Here is a 20,373-nt window from a genome sequence, read left to right as displayed (position 1 = left end):
ATAACTAGCTAACAGGCTTGCATAGGTATGGAAACTGAGCCCATTGTTTGCACCACAAACTTGTACTAGTGACAATAAGTACAAGACAGCAAACAGGCAAACAGTCATTGTTACAAATGGAATGAAAGTGAGAGGATGTCTGGGTTAACCATGGGCAAATTTAAAATATAGTACATTAAATGCACTTTCATTTGATCCACAGTTCACTTGATATATGTGTGGTTCCCTGCATCACGTGCACCAGTTCACAGTGTGCTGCACCACATCCCGCGATTCTACAGTGCAAAAGCATGCCTCTGCACCGCGATTCCCAATACGCCTCGGTGCAGGTGAGGTGCCGCAGCTGATGTGCAAGGAAACGCTCACAGGGGATAGCAGATATAGCGGGCATTTCCAGTGGATGTGAAAACACTCCCTAATCCCTTCGACAAGGTTAATTACAACAGAGCCGGAACAGCGTCCGGCACATCCAAATTCAATGTGGGCACTGCTATAGCAATGTTTTTTCCTGCTCCTGTCAGATTTGTGCTTGATTATCCAAGCTGTCAAACCAAGCAAGCAATGTCATTCATGGCACAATGCAGTGGAAGTGTTCTAGAACTTCACTGAAACCACGAGAAGTTCGCGCTGAACTGATAAAGTGGCCACAAGTACCAGGGGACAGGCGATTTGGCCAAATAGACGACATAGCCTGCACCTCAGCGCTCAATTGAAAAGTGTCTGCAACATGCTGAACCAGTACCTGCTGCATCACTTATGCCTTGTACTGGCAGAACTTTTCCGGCACCGGTTCCATGAACTCCGCAGGAATCGAACATACCACATATCCAGATAATACCAACACACATTTGTTCTTAGCATGCAGACTGAATTATAAGTGGAGAAAGAAAGTATTACTACTCTAAAAACACAATGTGCTTTGCTTTCTATACTACATTGACAGACACATATTGGCATCTCTCTGTCAGCTCAAATATTTACTTTCAAAATGAAGGCAGTACACATAATTGTCCCTGCAGCCAACAATAATGTGGTCTTCAAGCACAACTGGTGATGAGAAGACTTCATTGTCGAAATGGTATGAGCTGAGTACTTCTCCACGGTGACTGTCAATTATACACAAATTTCCTTGCGTGCTTGCACCAACATAAGTCTTCTCGTTATTGAAACAAAATAATGTTGAATAAACAGGTGCATTGAGAAGAGTCTTCCAAATCACACTCCCGTCATTACTAGAAAGTTTGTAGACATGGTTATCATGGCAGCCAACAATTAGAGATGGGCCTGCATCACCAGTGGACACTGAAAGTGTTGAGAATATTGGACCACCAGTTTCTGCCGTCCACAGCTGCATACAGACAAAAACAGTTTCGGTCAGAAATTCTAACAGCGTGCTGAAACAAGGAAGTACAAAACACAAATGAGAGATGCAAATACAAAATGTAAACTCTGCACATGCAATGCTATGGAACTACCTGCTTACATTATTTTATAACAATGTAGACATGCTTTTTTCACTCTTTTAAGGAAATATGTCTAAAGGTAAGTACCAGTGACTTAGGGAGGAAATACAGACAACCTAGCTCCAATTTTATACTTGTGCAAACTTTTACAATACTCAGTACTGGAATGCACCAATCGACTCAAATACAATAGAAGTTCAGACTACTTAAAGTCATACTGACTAATAACTGGCACATTTGTATTGCAAATAGTACTTGTCATTTTCAGTGACACAAGAGCAACCTGCAAAATCTTAAGTATCCTGTTTAAGCATCAATATATTGCCACGCGCCTTCGAAGGAGGGATGACGACGTTTATTGAGAGCAGCTGGGCTCTGGAGAAAATGGCGGCGAGAACGAACTATCGAGTGGGGCGGTTAGCACGCACACTTCTTTCTTCTTGTGCCTCTGCACTTGCCTTGTTCCCACTACTACAGGTGACAATATTTTATTTGAGATATAATTTCCTAGTGCACTTATTATAGCTTCAGCAATCAGCATCATTACAAATTGAATCTGGTAGAACAGAGCAAAGATACTAAATTTTTCAATGTCTTTGTTGCATCCATAAATGAATGAATGAATTCTGTGGTTTTACGTGCCAAAACCATTATTTGATTATGAGGCATGCCGTAGTAATGGACTCCGGATTAATTTTGACCACCAAGGGATCTTTAACGTGCCCCCAATGCATGGGACATGGGTGTTTCTGCATTTCGCCCCCATCGAAATGCGGTCGCCGCGGCTAGGATTTGATCCCGTGACCTTGTGCTTAGCAGCGCAATATGATAGCTTGAAATGAAACCAATTCAAAAGCCATGGACTTGGCTAGTGTGTAGGAAGTTTACCAAGTGCAGGCTTTTCTAGAAAGCAATACATATTTCTACTTCCTTTGGGCATTGAGCACCTAAATCAATAAAACACTGCACCAGTCACACATACTGCTACGCAATGCAACTTGAAGTTCAGGTTATGTACACAAGCTTTGTGGAGAGACAGCTCTTTCGTAGCTAGTGTGCCCCATAAACATTTTGACCCCAATGGTACATGATAAACACTAACGCTTCAGAGGCTTGCCTACAAAAAATGTATTGAAACTGTGGCAACGAGCGACTACGTAGACCGGTGAAGTTTCACGGCTCTCGCGGGAGAGGACAGACAGACACCCGATCTCTTAGCGTAGCATTTTTAATCTGTCTCGGAAGGCTAGCTTGTGCTGGTGCGTGCCAGCCGCTCATGCCTCGTGTAGACGAGAGTGTCTAGGTAATTTTCATGCGACGCCGATGCTGCTGCCGCTACAATACAAAAAGATGACAAGAAAACTGCACGCATGATCCTCGATAGGTGCGCTCATAAATGATCCAGTAACTCATCATTTCACATTAAAAACAAAAAAAGCACTCTGCACATACAAGCAAACTTACAGCAGGAGCCATTAGATTTGTTTCCAGATGTGGGCAATGCATTTTAAATGCGATAATCCTGTCGGTGTTTGCAATTTTGAGATGTAAACTTGATGTCTTCTATTGCAGACATGGCACAAAAAGGGTTGATATTTTCATGCATGCACAAGCAGTTTTTGACTCAATACATATCTTTTCTGTCTTCCAGCAATGGTTTCATGCCTCCAACACACTAGGTATACATTGAGTCAGAATTTCTCTTTATACATGAGTATAATCAATGACTGATGTACATGTATACTGCATGCATTCTTGCGACATATCTCACTCTATATGAAAACTTGTCTGCTGCCGGGTACAGCCAGGAAAGGGCCCTTTAATAGGCTGCTGGAACAACAGTGAGCTTTGCGACGTGAGAAACTAAATGCTGCCTAAAGTAAATCTGAAACAAACTAAGGCACACCACCACTCACTTTGCAGCCATTTGAATGATCAAGGAAGGAAATCTTGCCGTCAACACAGCAAATGCCCACTCCACTGTCACAAACAGCAGGTGAGGAGAAGATAGGCTTGTCCAGTTTGCAGGTCCATACCACAGCTCCATGTTCCTGAAAATATGTTACTCATGCACCACACCAAACAAAGTGCCCTTCATAAGCATTGAGCTTTGACCACTTTGGTAAGGCACATTCAAATGTTCAAGTGCTCTTCAAGTTTTGCAGACATCTGTTAAAGTTTGCACTCATGGGTGTCCTCTCCTTTTGTTCATGTGTTTTTATTGCACTCATTGTTTATGCAAGCTACTCACAAATCAACAATATTAGCACTGCTACTGCTACCAGTATAACAAAAATGGCAATCTTTTTATTCCTTGCAACCACTGTTTCTGTGTAACCATGCAGTAGTGTACTAGTTATCAAGCGGAATTACATTGCTTTTGGTATATACATTTATTATGTCACGATTTATATAACATTTAATATAACAGCAAAGTTTCGCTTAAAATGCTAGCAAAGAAATGGCTTCCGCCACTTGACAGTAACTGCACACAACCAGACCAGAAAAGCTGTGACACATTTAATTGAACATTTAATGCTTCGAATGTTTCAACGTAACTGAACTTATGCTCTATGAATATTTTACAGCGTAAGCTGTTATGGGCTCATTCCAATAGCAGTTTCGGTTCGCGATAGTGTCCGCCACCGCTGCCGCCACCGCCGCAGCCGCCTCTGCCAACGGCGTCTGGCGATCGTAATCGCTATTGCTGGAAATGCGAAAAAAGTACCTGGTTCCCGCCAGGATCGAACCCGCGCCCGCTGCGTGGGAGCCAGATACTCTACCACTGAGCCACGCAAGTGCTTGCTATCAGGCACCGGAAAAATGCGCTTTAAACACAGGTGCAGACGATCCGAGCCTCCGCCAGTACAGTGGCGCCATCTAGTTAATGCGCCTGCAAACGAAGCGTGCGCAGGCGCATAATACGAGATTCTATTCAGACGAGGCGCGCAATAAAAAAAAAAATGCGATCCCCAGCCTCCGCCAGTATGGTGGCGCCATCTAGCTAAGGTGCCTGCAAACGTCACAGGCCTGCGCGGCCAGGCATCATCGGGCTCAGCAGACTGCTGTGCAGAGAGCATTACAAGCCGCAGCTTGCCGTCGACGCTGGGCTGGCAGTTCAGATCATTCTCGTCAAAACGAGGAGAAGAGACTGTCGCGACGACCCTGGTGTGCGTGCTGCCAAAATTGGAGCTACTCTTGAGCCGCTCCACCAGCTTATGCTGTGACTGTGCTGCGTGTGCCGCACAGGCCTGTGACTGTTTTTTATGAACAGGTCCACCAATGACAACATTCAGTCCGCACACAGTGAAACAAGTCTGAGAGCACTAGCAGACAGAGGGAAGCCTGTGGGTTGCAGATTTCCATCACCTCCAGACATAATGCCAAGTTCGTCACTTTTACCTTCCTTTCTTTCAGTGATGTATGCAATGACATCGTAACCTCACAATGTCAGAGTGAATGTCTAATTGTCCTTTCCCTGCAACGCTTGCAGGTTTTTCTGGAACTGCCACGATTAGTACATCTGGATCGCACAAGATGATGATGCCACTTGATACCAGCTGCATGTACTAAACTGCACTCGAAGAATCCTCATTGAGATCACTTGCCAGCAGTGAGTTCTTTGTTTCATAGAGCCAAAGATTGCTAAAAAATTGTTTGGTTTATTGAAGTTGTGCATGCCTTCTTACCATATGTGATCAGGGTGTCGAACTGAACCTGAACATGAAGCGGAATTTTAGCAGGAGCTGAACCCAAACCAATATTCTTAGAACGTGCCTGAGCCTGATGTACACCTGAACCGAAAAAAATAATAATGGCTACCGGTTCAGCCTGAAACGGTCCAAGCATATAGGGTGCTCAATAGCATATATAGGTGCTCAATAGATAAGCAATTCTTCGCAATATTTACTTCTTCAGTTGCCACACCCCACAGGCAGATTGTTACGACTCACGAGTTGCGTTGTGTGCGAGAATAGGGATAAACCTAACCTAGGCAGAGACGCTTGCACTTCTGAACTTGGTCACACCCATTCAGCCCCACAGCCAATACTTTATTTCAGGGACTCTGCAGAATCACTGTTTCTGCTGAAGCTCCCGATTCGGCCGTTATAGGTCACCTTGCTACTATTACTAGATAAACTGTAAAACATACACGCCAGGATACAAGGAGAGCAAAGATGACTGTGTTCTCGAGAAGGCAAAAAAAGGGAAACCAACGTGTTCATCAGTACGGCTTCTTGTAACAATAACACTGCGGTCGCTAATATGAATGCCATCACTAACGGCATGAGAAATGTGCTTTTTGTTGTGTGCCATGGTTCAACGTATGTTTGGCACCTCCAAGCAGATTACAGTGCTCTTCGATTTTTCAAATCTTTCCCGGGGCACAATATGTGTGATTTGGGCTTTTTTGTCCGCACTTAGTCAGCGCGAGACTCCGCACCACGTGCAGCTGTGTAAGAAAGAATGTCGCTGTACTTAGCACAAACTGCCCTTTGTCATCAATCAGAAACAGCAATGTCCTAACCTGCTTTTATTTTTTTTTAAGCAGTAAACTGAGCTAGATGTCAACTGCTAGCTTCATACATTGCTACTGACTAGTTATTTGGAATTGTAATTCATGTAATACGTGAATGTGGGCACGCTCTTTGACAAAGAAACACAGAAAAAATTGTACAAAGAAAAAAGAAATGATCCAGCACGGAACCGCGCGGCCACTGTTCGCATTGTCAGCATCTCAACACCTGGACCTACGCTGCATCCTCAAGGCCAATTCTTATAGTTTGATTCGAACATCATAAGAAACAACAACAGTTCTTGCAGTCTATAGGGAAAAAGACTGATGCAAATGGAGACTTGTCTGACTGATTCTGGTTTAGCAGGACCACAGTTGTTGTGCAGACGATCGAGTGTCTGAGCAAACACACGTATGAGGTCACTTGTGCACAATAGTTACCAGCTGTCGAGTAAGCATGTCTCATCTTAGGCAGCCTATGAATTAGCTGTACCAATTTAGACGAAGCAATTTATTATTTGACCCATCTCAGCAAGTTTAGATTCCTTGAATATGATGCTTCATGCTGTAGTATTGCGTTTGCCTCTTTCAACGAGCATTACTCTCTACTAAATGCATCTGGGACGTGACCTTCTTATTTTTCATTACTTTTATTGTCATTGTGCATTAGATGTTATTGTATTGCATCACATCTGGTGTACATGAGCAAAACGAGAACAAGGTGAAAGCAAAACAAGCCAACGTTTTGACAAGCAGACTTCTTTTTCAAGGCCTTGAATTTCGTCTTTAATTTCAATCTCCCGCCTTCCTCGTGTTTTCCCTGGATCTGGTGTACAAGTATCAAACAATTTAAACGTGCCCTTTGTTGCTGAACAGGCTTCACAAAACTTTTCATTTCACTTGGTTTTTTTTTTTTAATTTTTTTTATTGTGAGTACTCTATATTCGGTTCAATATTCGATTCAATATTTGACGGTCATTTTTATCGAACATTTGTATTCGATTCTATTTGAAGATTTCATTCCTCAAACGCCTTCATAAATTTCTACTACAGCCATGGACCAGGGAGTCCGTTTCTTTCACCTGCTCATGCGCCATGCAGACAAGTCTCGCCATCATAGGACAAGATAAAGTTTGCTGTGCCAAACTGGTACAGTGTTGCAGACCAGTTCGCGAACCGATATAAAGTCTTATTTCTCTGAACTGGAACGAAATCGGAGTGCGTTGAACCCGAACTCGAACCAAACCGGTATTTTTTTCGGTTCGACACCCTGTATGTGATGCCAATAACATGTGACAAATAATTGTTCGTTTTCTCGTAATGATACCAATTAATGTAGCTGCTGGTAAAAGCATAATGCTACTGGCCTTTAGGCGCTTGACTGATTGCTGTCACCTGCATCAATTATAATGCTATGCAACAATGGCCTAAGCACATTAAAATCTGTATAGTGTGCAAGTAAAAATGCTGGGCATGGCAGATCATATTCGTAGATAACTTACAGGAGATAAAGCTGCAACCAGTCCATCGAGAGTGGCTCCGTATATTTGGTATGGCTCATATGAAACAGCCGGGGATGCAAAGATGCTTCCTTCCGACAGGCGCTGCTTCCAAAGGAGGCTTCCAGTCTAAAAGACAATGCATGATGAAAGACGTTTCATAGATACTATGCAACCTAGAGAACACACTGTTCACACAAAAATTTGAGGAAAAGAAAATGGTGCTTGGAATTTTTCTCGATTTTTTCCAAGGCCTTCGACCTGATCAGTTACAAAGTTTTACTTCAAAAGCTCGATCGTGACGGCATTCGAGGCACAGCTCATTTTCTTGTTACATCCTACCTTCAACACAGGTCTCCATTAATAGATATAGCCGGGGACCATTCTGAAGTGAAATCTGTATATACAGGCGTCCCACGGGAAAGCATACTGGGTCCGTATCTTTCCATTTTATAGGTTAATGAAATAGTCAATGTTGATGCCTCTGCAAAGTGCGTAATTTACGCAGACGACTCCAGTCTGTTCTTTGACGGTGACTCAGGTTCTGAAATGTCAAATCGAGCCAATGAAACGCTTGCAAACTTACACACACGGGCGACAAACAATTATCTTAAGATTAACATATAAAAAACAAAGGCAAAGCTGTTTCACCCACGTAACAAATAGTTTCAACTATCCCCATTAATTTAAACAATACTGAAATAGAAATAGTACTGTCTTTCAAATCACTTTGTTGCAATCAATCTGTTCCTTCAATAGATGATTTAAAATTTAGAGAAATAATAAAATCTACAAAATTGAATGTCTGCGAATCTTTGTTTTACTCCATGCCATAGCAAGAGGGACGTACTTCATTTCGTCTGCATGTTCCCACGTCGTGCAGTCGCGCACGCAGAAAACAAAAGTATCTCCCATTTTCTACCAGGTTCCAGCGTGCGATTGTGCTCTTTGATCCACTTGCCTCTGCCTCAGTGCTCATGTAGCAATGACTTATACCGCTAGTCAGATGTTCTAGTTCATAGAGCGCAAAATCGTGCACTGTGCAAAACAAGACAAACGCAACAGCTCACATGCGAGACGGTCGCCGGAAGTCTGCTGCGAAGCAAAAACATGAGAAAAAAAAAAGGCAGGGCTGTGATGTATGCGTCATGCAATTCTCTAGCTCCGGTATGAGAGAACGCAGGGAAGGAATTTTGCTTGTGGAGGCTAGATGGGGACAAGTGGAGAGAGTGTCTATGTTGACAGTGAAGCTTGCCTCCTGAAACCATGGGCTCGCGGCACTTCAAATATTTCTATCTCTGCTACTAATGAACCAACTTGAAAAATTCTTGCAGTACAACGTTCCCTAAAGCGCACATAACAACTTCCAGCATATAACCAAAATTTGCTATGTTGCCTGGTGAGGGGCCCTTTAAATATAGTGCAATTGAAGAAAATTCTAGACTCACATTCTGATTGATGCAGTAGAGACATTTATCATGAGACCCACAAAGGAATGAGCAGTTGATCCTGTTTGTGGTGGGTGAGCTCTTGACTTCTGCACCAGTGTTCAACGCCCACTTGACACTTCCATCCACAACATCAGCACAGTAAATGTGGTGATCATAGCAACCTAAAGGACAAACAGAGCATGAAGAAATGGATCTTATGTACTGTTCAAATACTGCATCTGTTTCTGCAAAATCTGTTTCGGAAACAAATTTTTGACAATGACAAGACGATCATAACTTCAATGAAACTATACAAAACTGGCATTAATAATGGTTAGCTACAATGAGAAGGCATTGTGGCACTCCCAAACGCAAGCAATACATACGAGGTCTGTTAGAAAAGTATCCGACCTTATTATTTTTTTTTTTTTTGCGAACACCTGATGAATATGAAACAAACACACTTGCATCAGCCGACCTTGAACCTTCGTGCACATGCGCGAATTTTTTCCCACCTGCCGATAGCGTCAGTCGCCGGGACGCAGCATTTGAGTGAGGTAGTGCGCAGTGCTCTCGTCAGTTTTTTTATTGCAAGGAAAATGACGGAGCAACTGGAGCAGCGCTACTGCATCAAATTTCGCCAGAAACTGGGCGCCAAGTGGAAACCATTCGGAAGATTCAGACAGCTTTCGGTGACGATGCTATGAGCAGCACACAGATTAAGGAGTGGTACAACCAGTTTAAAGACGGCCGAACATCGGTGGAGAGCGAGCCACGCTCCGGTCCGGCCATCAACATGCCGAAATGACCAGGTCATTGCCGAAGTGAACGCTGTGGTGATGCGGGACTGTCGTGTAACTATCCGAGAAATTGCGGAAGAGGTGGGCATCAGCACTTTTTCTGCACATTCCATTATGACCAAAGATTTGGCCATGAAGAGAGTTGCGGCGAAATTCGTGCTGAAGCCGCTCACGGTGGAGCAAAAGCAACTTCGTGTTAAAGTCTCACAGGACATGCTGGATTCCACAAACAGTGACCCTGACTTTATGAACACCATAATCATTGGTGACGAGTCTTGGGTATATGGGTACGACCCGAAAACCAAATCCCAGTCGTCACAGTGGAAGCATTCCATGCCACCAAGACCAAAGAAGGCCCGCCAAGTGTGCAGCAACGCCAAAGTGATGCTGACTGCTTTCTTTGACTCTTGCGGTGTGGTAAACCACGAGTACGCACCACAGGGTCAAACAATCACCAAAGAGTACTACAGGGATGTCCTCTGTGCCTACGTGATGCTGTGCGGCACAAGAGACCGGAGTTGTGGTCAACAGGAAATTGGCACATCCATCAAGACAATGCTCTTGCACATTCCTCGCACTTGATTCAGACTTTTTTGGCGAAAAACCAGACTCCTGTAGTTCAACAGGCTCCTTACTCTCCTGACATGGCCCCCTGCAACTTCTGGCTGTTTCCAAAAATCAAGAGGCCATTGAAAGGAGCGCGATTTCAGACAAGAGAGGACATTATGGCTGCAACGACAGCTGAGCTAAACTCCATTCCGAAAGAGGCCTTCTCGGAATGCTTCCAACAATGGCAGCACCGCTGGGAGAAGTGTGTAGGAGTCCCAAGGAGACTACTTTGAGGGTGATTAGGTTTCCAACGCTCCAGTTATGCCAGTTTTTTTTCTTCGGCCACAGGTCGGATACTTTTCTAACAGGCCTCGGTAGATTAGTGTAAATGGTTTAGAGCTTAGCAGATAATGAATCATGTTAAATTCATAGCACTATCTACAATATAATGCATGTTACACAATCTTGTTCCCATCGAGTTCTTTTTAATGGGAGTCTACTGTGTCTTCAGCGCACAACAGAGGCAAAAGAAAGTAGACAGACACACATGTAGAGCTATAAATTTACAATGATTACTCAACTGGACCAAACTTCTCTTCTGTGAATAAGGGCCTGGAGATTGTACGTCAATAACCGCTATGGGCTCACCCCTCTGGTCCCCCTTCCCATCTCATCTCGATGCAAACTTACGATAGTATTGTCATAGTTGGCATCGGTCAGCACCATAATCATCATGTTGAATTGAATTCTGAGGTTTTACATGCCAAAACCACGATTTGATTATGAGGCACACCATAGTTGGGGCTCCGGATTAATTTTGACCACCAGGGGATCTTTAACGTGCCCCCAGTGCACGGGACACTGGCGTTTTTGCATTTTGCCCCCTTCGAAACGTGACCGCCGCGGTCGGGATTTGATGCAGAGACCACGTGCTTAGCAGCGCAACACCATAACCGCTAAGCCACCATGGCAAGTGATCATCATGTTGCCATGGCAGAAGAAAAAAAAGAAGATACAGCAGTACTAGAGATTGCAAACTGAAACATCGCAGCAGCTTCACCTTGCATTTACCAAGGTTGCCATTTGAAAAGTGCAAATGTTGAGCTGTCACAATCTTTGTCTGTTTTCAACATCACCTGGCCAACTATTCTTGATTTGGGTAACACTTAACAATTTTCCTTCAAGTGGTCCTCTACAACTTTGTAATATTAAAGCAGTATAAGCAACCCAGTTAATGTATATTAAGCCAATCAATCCACACAAATGTATGCACACAGTGTAATCTGAGCAAGGCACAAAAATCCCAGATACATACCAAACGCAACATATTTGCCACAAGTGGAAAGAGTGGCTGAAGACTCTATCCTGTCAGCAACCGATATCTCCCAGAAGCAATCCCCAGACTTTTCATTCAAGGCACAAAAGCGGCCTGCATGTGATCCTATGAACACAACCGTGTCCCCCCTGCAACAGATTAAAGCGGTCACGTCAAAATCACTGCGGCTTACTCGGGAGAGTTTCCTTTAGATTCTATGGCAGTCAGGCAAGGTAGCATGACATCACATATCTAAGTGCACCGGCCTTGTGCAATCTAGGAGGCATTGGCCAAGCGTCTCAAAGTGCTCACTTGCCCATAAGGAGTTCATAACTCGAAGGACCACTCAGCGGCATTCAAATGGAAACTAATGTTTTCACATTCAAAATTCTTAACAAGTGCTTAAGTGTTCTCGAATTTTATTTTATAATGTCTCCTAGTAATTCTCAAATCTGTTTTTCACCAAGCAGATTTGCTTTTAGCAAGAGTTCGAAACTCCTTTAAGAAAGACTGCAAAAATAAGAATATAAAAGAAAAGTTCACTGCACAAATTTCTTCAAGCCCATAGAATTGCAGAGGTGTGCAAAACGTAATTTTTGAAACCAAATCGCATCGGAATAGAATAGTGACAGAAGTGAATCGAATATTGAATATTTTTTAGTAGTTTTTAATAATGAACAGCCTTTGTTTTTTACCCTTAATATAAAGCAATGGTCGCATCCTTATGTCCACCACATTAGCAAGTTTCTGCCATTAAACTGCACATCATGAATCATGCTTTATCAAAAGCACAAATGCAGCATTAGAAATAAATAAACAGTCCACTCACAAGCTCATAATTTTTCAAGAATAGCTACACAACTAGCAGCGTTACACTTTTCGTATTTTGTGTGCTTTCTTTTAGGCTTGGAAAAAAACCTTTATCTAGCACATATTGAACAATAGAAAGCTGGATCGGGAATTTTTCAGGATGGTCTATATTTTCTCATAGATACTTTTGCTTTGAATACCCCTTCATATTTGAGAATTACTAATAACTAATTATCTAATTAGGCAAAATACAATAAATAGTCGGACTTGCTCCAAGCGACGGCAAACAACATTACCTTGATTCTGTCCAGCTTCGTGGCACTTGCATATTTTTACATTTTGGCCCAAGTTAGTGAGACACTCAGTATAGTTCCAAACAATACCCATTTCCCAATGCCATGTCTGAACAATTCTTAGTGCAAATGATCGCAGTTTTGCGAGAAAAGTCTAGTACCATGAGTAACGCAGCGTGCTCTGCAACTTGATGTGCGCTATTTAATTGGAGGACCAAATCGAATAGGACAATACTCAATTCATTATTCAAAAGTTTAGAACATTCACGCACCCTTACGAAGTGGGTGCTTATTGTTGGACCATCGTGAGGGCATAAAAAATTACCTTAGTGCCATCCAACAGGCAAAATAGTAAAACAAAAAAATTGAGAACAAGCTCTCTACACACAAGCAAATAGAGAGAGAGAGAGTAAATATAAGGAGGGCTATTATTTGTAAATTGTGCATTCAGTGACAGTGCATTCAGTGACAGTGAAGCTCACTAGAATAACCACAACAAGTGGATGGGGAGGGCATGAGCAGCAGCTCAGCGCACAAAATTTAGTACAACTTCTCCACATTAAATATGTTTCACAGAGCACACCTGTGGGTCTGTCGTCCACATCACATTGTGTACCAGCAATGGACCACACCATCTAGTAGTGCCACTGATAGAAAGCCATGAGGTACGGAGCTCATTCTAAGAAAGAAAGGCGTTGCGAAGTAAAGGTCAACGTATTAAATCGGGCCGGGTCTTCTATTCTTTGACATAGCAGAAATTAGCAGAAATCCCAGATATTAACTGCTTTAAAGACCCTTCTCGTGTTACCTGCCTTTCATTTGATAGGGCAATTATCAAAGCCCTATACAGTCGACCTCCATTAATTTGACCCTGGCGGGACCAACGAAACTGGTCTATCTATCCAGCGGATCGAATTAAACAAAAGGCAGAAGAACAACGAAATATGCGGTTAATGCACTTGGCAGTATTTGCCTTGAAGTTAGCTTCACCACATTATAGCTGTGTTGTGCAGTGATGCATACCAGGCAATAAAAGGTACCCTTGATACAGGACATTACAGAGATGCCTAATAAGTTTAATGGCAGTCCTTCAGAGTCTTACACAGACCCCTGCTCTTTTGTTGGTCCTAAACATCCACTCGACTTTCGGAGTTTGTCATCTAGCTTTCCCAGAACCACATAGTTTTTCTCCGCTTCTCGTTGCACGGCGCGTGCGCGCCCGTATATTCAAGGAACGTGTACTAGGCCCCGTTAACGGTCTCATATACGAAACATGTAATGTGGGCGAAATGAGGGCTCAAATCGCCACAGAAATGTCAGAAACAGCTCTGAATGGCTGCTAGCATGGTTATTTAGCGTCGAAGTACTTGTACTGTGACCGGACACGGCGTGCTCAAGCGTGTATAATTAAGGAACGCATACTACGTCCCGTGACAGTGACCCCTTTCATAAACATTCTTAGTAAGCTTCGCCACATAACACGGATGTACTGCTGCGAAGCTCACAAGCCAAGTTTGAATTAATCGGCGGAGGCCTACGTGAAATCGAAATAACGGAATTTTGGGCCCATAGAAAAGTATGGGTGCCTTCATTCGGGATCAAATTAACCGAAAAATCGAAATAACTGGAGTTTAATCAATGGAAGAATGCTGAGCAATGAATCCTACTGCTGACAATTAAGATGGGTTAAAGCAAGTTCACAAACCTCACAGTAGTTAATACTCCATTTCAACTCTGTTTCAAATAACCCTGCACTGGGTTTAAATCTACAGCTGGTGCATGCTAATCAGGATCATGATAAAATGAATTCAAATGACAATGTTCTGACATCTCTCCATGTCAGAACATTGTCTGCACAGTCACAAGTGTCGGAGTACACCTCATAGTTTCCATTCCATTCCATAATATTTTTTTTAGTATTTGATATATCACTAATAAGATTCTCAAAGAGAGAGAGAAAAGGCAGACAAAAGATAACTTGTCTGCAGTGACAATAAAGCAAAATAACTGAGAAGACTTATAGCAGTGCCAAATGAAAAGTTCACATAAGTTCTACTTCAATCACTTTCCCACATTTAAGAATTTATTCCAAATAACACATGGCTACACGAATTGCAGTAGTGTTTTCCACTCTTAACTGCTTAGGTGGTTCCAGTACTATTGTGTCATAATAGTTAACTGTAACAATGCAGAGGCAAACCTTTTGTAGCTGACGACAAGAGGAGATGCATCAATGCATTTCTCCAGGCTGTATTTCCATCTTTCAGAGACAGTTGGCCTCCCAGTATTGCGGCCAGCTATCCTCTTCGGTTTTTGGCAGCTTTCAGCACAGCAACAATGTTGCCAAGTCTCAAATCTTGTTATGCATGTAAAACAGGACGAACGCTTCACACGTGTTGGTTCAGACAAAGCGCTCCATGCAGGTACGTGTAGTTGTCTTGCTCGTTTTGCAGGAGCGGGGCATGCTGATTGCGCACGGCTTTCTGTCATGGTGGCCAAATATCCTTCAACATCTGAAAACTTCTCATGCAGAATCTTGTCCACAAGAAGTGGCAGAGGGATGCCTAAAGCAAACTCCAGTTCTTGTGAAATGCTCACAGCGCCCAGCGAGTTCCCACCAGCAGCAACGAACTCTGAATCTGCAGAAACAACTGTGCCACCGTTTCTTATTGTTGAAGCCTGAAAAGAAAAAAGGAGGGAGGGGGGTCAATGTTTAAAAGCCATTTTGCGATGAATGTTTTCGGTTTCTTAAGTGAAAATTGAACATGAGCAATAGAAGCCACATTGCATACATTAGGCACGAAGTGTTGTCAAACAGCAATACATGTGCTTTAGTGCAAGTCACAATAAACATGAATGTGCAGGCACACAGTGCCATTCATATTTAACGACTGCTACAAGGGAGATTTTAAGTGCACGACCTCATACCGTGGCCGCAGTACATTTCAAACTGCGGTGATCATGGAAATACGGTTGGAATTTATTCGTGCTATACAAAGTCTTTCTTTCAGTCCATCATCCCCCGTACTTCCCAGGAATGGAACCACCTCCCCCATGTGTCATAGCCTTCACTGATAACAAACTTTTTATTATAGATTAGCTAACATTGTATAATCAGGAGTATCTTTATGATATTACCACAACTCACTGTACTAGTTGTTTTTTAAATGCTATGCTTTTTAACCACTCCCTTCTTCAGTACCACATGTCTCTGAGAGTATTTTAAACAAATAAATTATGTCAGTCTGCTGAAGTGTCACTTTGCAGTAAGTGTGGCAACATCAGGGAGAAGCCCTTGCACTAATAAACACCCCACATCACCATCAACATCAGAGAAAAGACACAGTCGGCACTAAACCCACAACATGACCCTGAGGCTGGCACCCAACAGACTGACTGATTGATTGGCTGTCTGACTGAGTGATTTGATTGATTAAATGACTGAATGATTGACTGCATTTTACATCACAATGGAACACAAAGATTATCAAAGACACCGTAGTCGACAGCTTTCGATTACTCCTAACCACTCGTGTTTCTTAAAAGTAAAATTGATACTTGGTAAATGATACTTTTTGCATTCCACCTTTATTCACATGTGGACTCATTAGCAGGGAGTTAAACCCATGAACTCATATTCAGCAGCATAACACCATTCCCACCAAGGCATCACAGTGAGAAAACATATTGAGTCAGACTGATGATCCGTATATGACAGTCGATTGGCTGCAATTACAAGCTGTGAATGTGCCACCAAAGTTTTCGTCAAATGCTCCTTAATAGAGGGTACTAAGTGGACACAAATGGCCCCTGAAGCAGGAATAACAATAGGGGAAAGGGGAGGTACAAGATGGCTGTCACCAAGTATATATATTTTATCAGAAAACCTACATTCCAAAGTCTGGCCAATACCCTACGAAGATCTGGGAAGGAACCTTGCAGTCTTCGCTTCTTCTGGTGAGCCACAAGAGCTTCAACATCTATTTTTCCTGTGAAATAAAACAGAATGGCACCCCCAACATGAAACTGCACACCTTAAACAGGAATGAGGAACTCTGATGGAAACAAAAAAATGCGCTGAAGGACAAAAAAATAAGTAAGAAGACGTGCATATAAGCTTCACGACAAGCCATGGCGGATGCATTTCCGAGGTGATAGAGAGCAAGCGCATTAAAAATGCATGTACTGAGGTTTGATGAGGCTAATCAAAGCTAAAATGCCCACAAGGAATTAAGGGGAGCTGCAAATTGCCTCACTCGCAATGGAGTAGAAACAGATGACTTTCACAAGGTGTGTCAATATGCAGAAAATAATGAGCAGCAAGGGGGAAACATAAATGCGTATTCAACAACATTCACATTGCTATGCTGCAGCATGGGAAACTTTACATAAAAACAAAGTGAAAATACAAATACAACACTACCACGTAACAAGAAGAGCAAAAGAAACCTGTCGCACATGCCTTTTCTACACTTGGGTATTTGAAGAGCAAATAGAGAAATGCTATGCTCAACATAAGTTTGAATTTACTACAGATGTGCAGGAGTGCAATGGCACTACACACACATAAGCTCGCTTTCTTTCAGAAAAAGTAAAGGAAGTTTGCTTCACAGTATGAATTCGCCATGTTATTGTTTGGAACATACACAAGCAACATTTACAGTTGCATCCAATAGCTGGGATGCACCCCACCCCCTCCTAGTGCTTCACCACCTCGGGGTTCCACTATCACCTGCACCAGTCCGCAAGAGACTTGTGGCAAAGTGGTCAGTGAGAATCACTGGACTAGAGTGAAATGTGTACAACTGCCACATAACCTTATTCATCAGGCTACACTGGCAGGTAACTCATCGCAACTTAACGTTAGCATTTGCACTGCAATGTGTAAAGCAGGCAAAATGCAATAATATGACAAAAAAATAGCGTAACAAATTTTAGCATTTTGTAATACTAAGCAGTGGTTAGGGTAACTATTAGTGCTAATACAAGGTGTGATCAAAAAGAAACCGAACTTTTGATATAATATCTTTACTGCTTATTGTACAACAACAAGCACTGTCCTCTTCAATGAAGTCCCCTCTACTGGCAATGCACTGTTCCCCCTGTTTCTTCCATTATTGGAAAGCCTCCCGGAACGCACTTTCTGGAATGGCACGCAGGTCTCTTGTCGCATTGTCCTGAATATCCTCTATGGTTTGGAAACAACGTCCTTTCAACGTGGTTTTAAGTTTCGGAAAAAGGAAAATGTCTGCTAGGGCTAGGTCCAGAGAATACGGTGGATGGGGCACAACGGGAAGTGTGATGTTTCGTTAGATAGCTGCAGACAAGGAGCGACGCGCGAGCCGGCGCATTGTCATGATGCAATCTCGAAGTATGGTTTTCCAACAATGCAGCCCTCTTACTGCGCACAGCATCCCTCAAAAGCGCTAGAATTCCTTTGTAGACTTCCGTGTTTACCATCTAACCACGTGGTACAAACTTCTGATGGACAATGCCTTTGCAGTCAAAAAAGCATGACCAGCACCACCTAGATCTTTGACCGACTCACTGCATGCTTTTTTGGACGAGGAGACCCTTTGCCCGCCCGCTGCGATGACTGCAACTTCGTTTCAACATCACAGCCATAAACCCTCATCTCATCACCTGTTACGATCTTCTTAAGGACGTTTTCATTGTCATTGGCAGTGGCAAGCAGTTCCTGGCTGATTTCAACATGTGTCTGTTTCTGATCGTCAGTCAACAAACGCGGCACAAATTTTTCACTGACACGACGCATCTCAAGTTTGTCACTTAAAATTTTATGGCCTTTATCATACACTGATGCCCACTTCGTCAGCAACTTTTCGAACAGTTAAACGATGATTTCCACGAATCACAGCACGAACTCTCTCAACATGTTTATCATCTGTAGATGTGGAAAGTCGTCCAGGCTTGGGATAGTCATCGACAGACATTCTGCTGTGATCAAAACACCTAAACCAATAATAGCACTGCGTGCAACTGACACAGCCTTCTCCGTATGCTTAGCTAAGCAAGTGAAATGTCTCTGTGAAAGTCTTGCCAAGTTTGTAGCAAAATTTCACATGCACACATTGTTTTTCAAGCTCTCTCACTGTCACTTTGGCACTAATCCGACAAACAGCTTATGCATATGCTCACTTCAGTGACTGTAGCTTGCAAACTAACGGTCAGAGTGAAACACGGCAAATGGCAGTTTGTTGTCTAAACCTGCCACTATATGCGCTCAGTAGCCGCAGCGTGCTCCCTCTGCCGGTTGGCGCACTATTTTAGAAGTTGGGTTTCTTTTTGAACACACCTCACACATTATTAAAAAGGTCAATACAGCACCTTGAATTGTTTTGAACCAACCCACCAACAAAGTGAGCAGAAATTGAAATAACACCAACACTGAAATGCTAATGTCTGAAAACATGTTGCAGCCCAGTGGTATTTGCACCCTTGCTGTCACTGAAATGGCTAACAGCGGAATCAAAATAACTGTTTTCACAGTAAAGCGTGCAGACTAGGCTAAGGGAACAAAAATACACAGCTTATGAAGAGCAAGCACAAACCATGGCTAGTGAGCGGCCATCTGGGAACGACTTCAACCTGGAAGGGACACTGGCACTCCTGTTGAAGGCTTTGTATCGATTGAGTAGCCACAGCTTCAGCAATGCAAGTAGGGTGCAAAATCACAAAGAAATACAGCGTCCGTTCTGTTTTGGAGAAGTAAGTGTGGCAACTTTGTATTGTTTCCATTTCCAGAAGCTGTCTCGCAAGGTATGCAGGGTTGATCTTCTTGCCATGATACTTAAAGATGGAATCCTTCCTTCCTAAGAAAATTAATCCATCAGAGGATTTCCTGACAGTGTCACCAGAACTGCGCATGTGGCAGGCATCCAGATGTTTCCACTTTTCATTTCCAACCAGGCAACGCCGTGTAGATCCACCTGGATGTAAGAGAAGCAACTACCTTTAGCACAAGACCAAACAAGCAGAAACACTGGAGGCAAAGTGGTTAGAGCTTGACAGGCAAAAGGCTGAGATGAACACAAAAACTTTGTAGCTTCGTGCTGCTCTCAAGTGTATGACAACTTTTTCCTTTCGTAAACAATTACTTGTCTGCATCATGCACTTCTGAAGTGAAGTCTTACATGCTATACAAGTACGATTGCAACAGGCTAAGATTACAAGCTCTAGATCAAATTGACTCCTAGCTCACTCCAACATGGACTCCTAACTCCTAGCTCACTCCAACATGGAACCAGTAAAACGCTATGTGGCAAACAAAAATTACAAATTACTGGTTAAAAAAGATGTACATAAAGTTATTGTCTATTAAAATGTCATACAGTCAAACCTCGATATAATGAAGTTGTATTTGGAGCGAAAAAATTCATTATATCAAGAATTTCGTTATATCGAGGCCTCGTTGATTCAATAGAACTAAGATGGGGAAATAAAATAGTTCGTTACATCACGAATTTCCTTAGATCGAGGGTCGTTAAATCAAGGTTTAACTGTATACGCAAGATAACATTTATTTTATAATCACTGATTACCATATTTTCGCGCGTATAACCCGCCCTTGCATATAACCCGCACCCCTAACTTTGAACTTCCATGAGAAAGAAATAAATAACCTCGCATATAACCCGCACGCGTATCCGAAAAAAAAAAAAAAATGAGGACTAGGAA

At 42.7% G+C, this 20,373-nt stretch overlaps 1 protein-coding gene across 2 annotated transcripts in view; it reads right to left on the bottom strand.

Moving 5' to 3' along the window:
* Positions 1 to 955: 955 nt before the first annotated feature.
* Positions 956 to 20,373, bottom strand: part of LOC119449542 (beta-alanine-activating enzyme-like) — a 29,598-nt gene continuing 10,180 nt past the window's right edge. For both annotated transcript variants that reach the window (XM_037712728.2, XM_037712729.2), the window contains 8 exons: positions 19,248 to 19,625; positions 16,567 to 16,664; positions 14,876 to 15,354; positions 11,573 to 11,721; positions 8,927 to 9,090; positions 7,482 to 7,607; positions 3,380 to 3,514; positions 956 to 1,348 (listed from right to left, as the gene is read on the bottom strand). In XM_037712728.2, coding sequence (XP_037568656.1) covers positions 965 to 1,348; positions 3,380 to 3,514; positions 7,482 to 7,607; positions 8,927 to 9,090; positions 11,573 to 11,721; positions 14,876 to 15,354; positions 16,567 to 16,664; positions 19,248 to 19,625 — 1,913 coding nt within the window. In that variant the 3' untranslated portion in view covers positions 956 to 964. The remainder of the gene's footprint in view (positions 1,349 to 3,379; positions 3,515 to 7,481; positions 7,608 to 8,926; positions 9,091 to 11,572; positions 11,722 to 14,875; positions 15,355 to 16,566; positions 16,665 to 19,247; positions 19,626 to 20,373) is intronic.

This window comes from Dermacentor silvarum, chromosome 4 (assembly GCF_013339745.2).
Source record: "Dermacentor silvarum isolate Dsil-2018 chromosome 4, BIME_Dsil_1.4, whole genome shotgun sequence".
Classification (NCBI taxonomy): domain Eukaryota; kingdom Metazoa; phylum Arthropoda; class Arachnida; order Ixodida; family Ixodidae; genus Dermacentor; species Dermacentor silvarum.
Note: the sequence above shows the minus strand (reverse complement) of the source record. Positions and strands in the feature narration are given on the sequence as shown.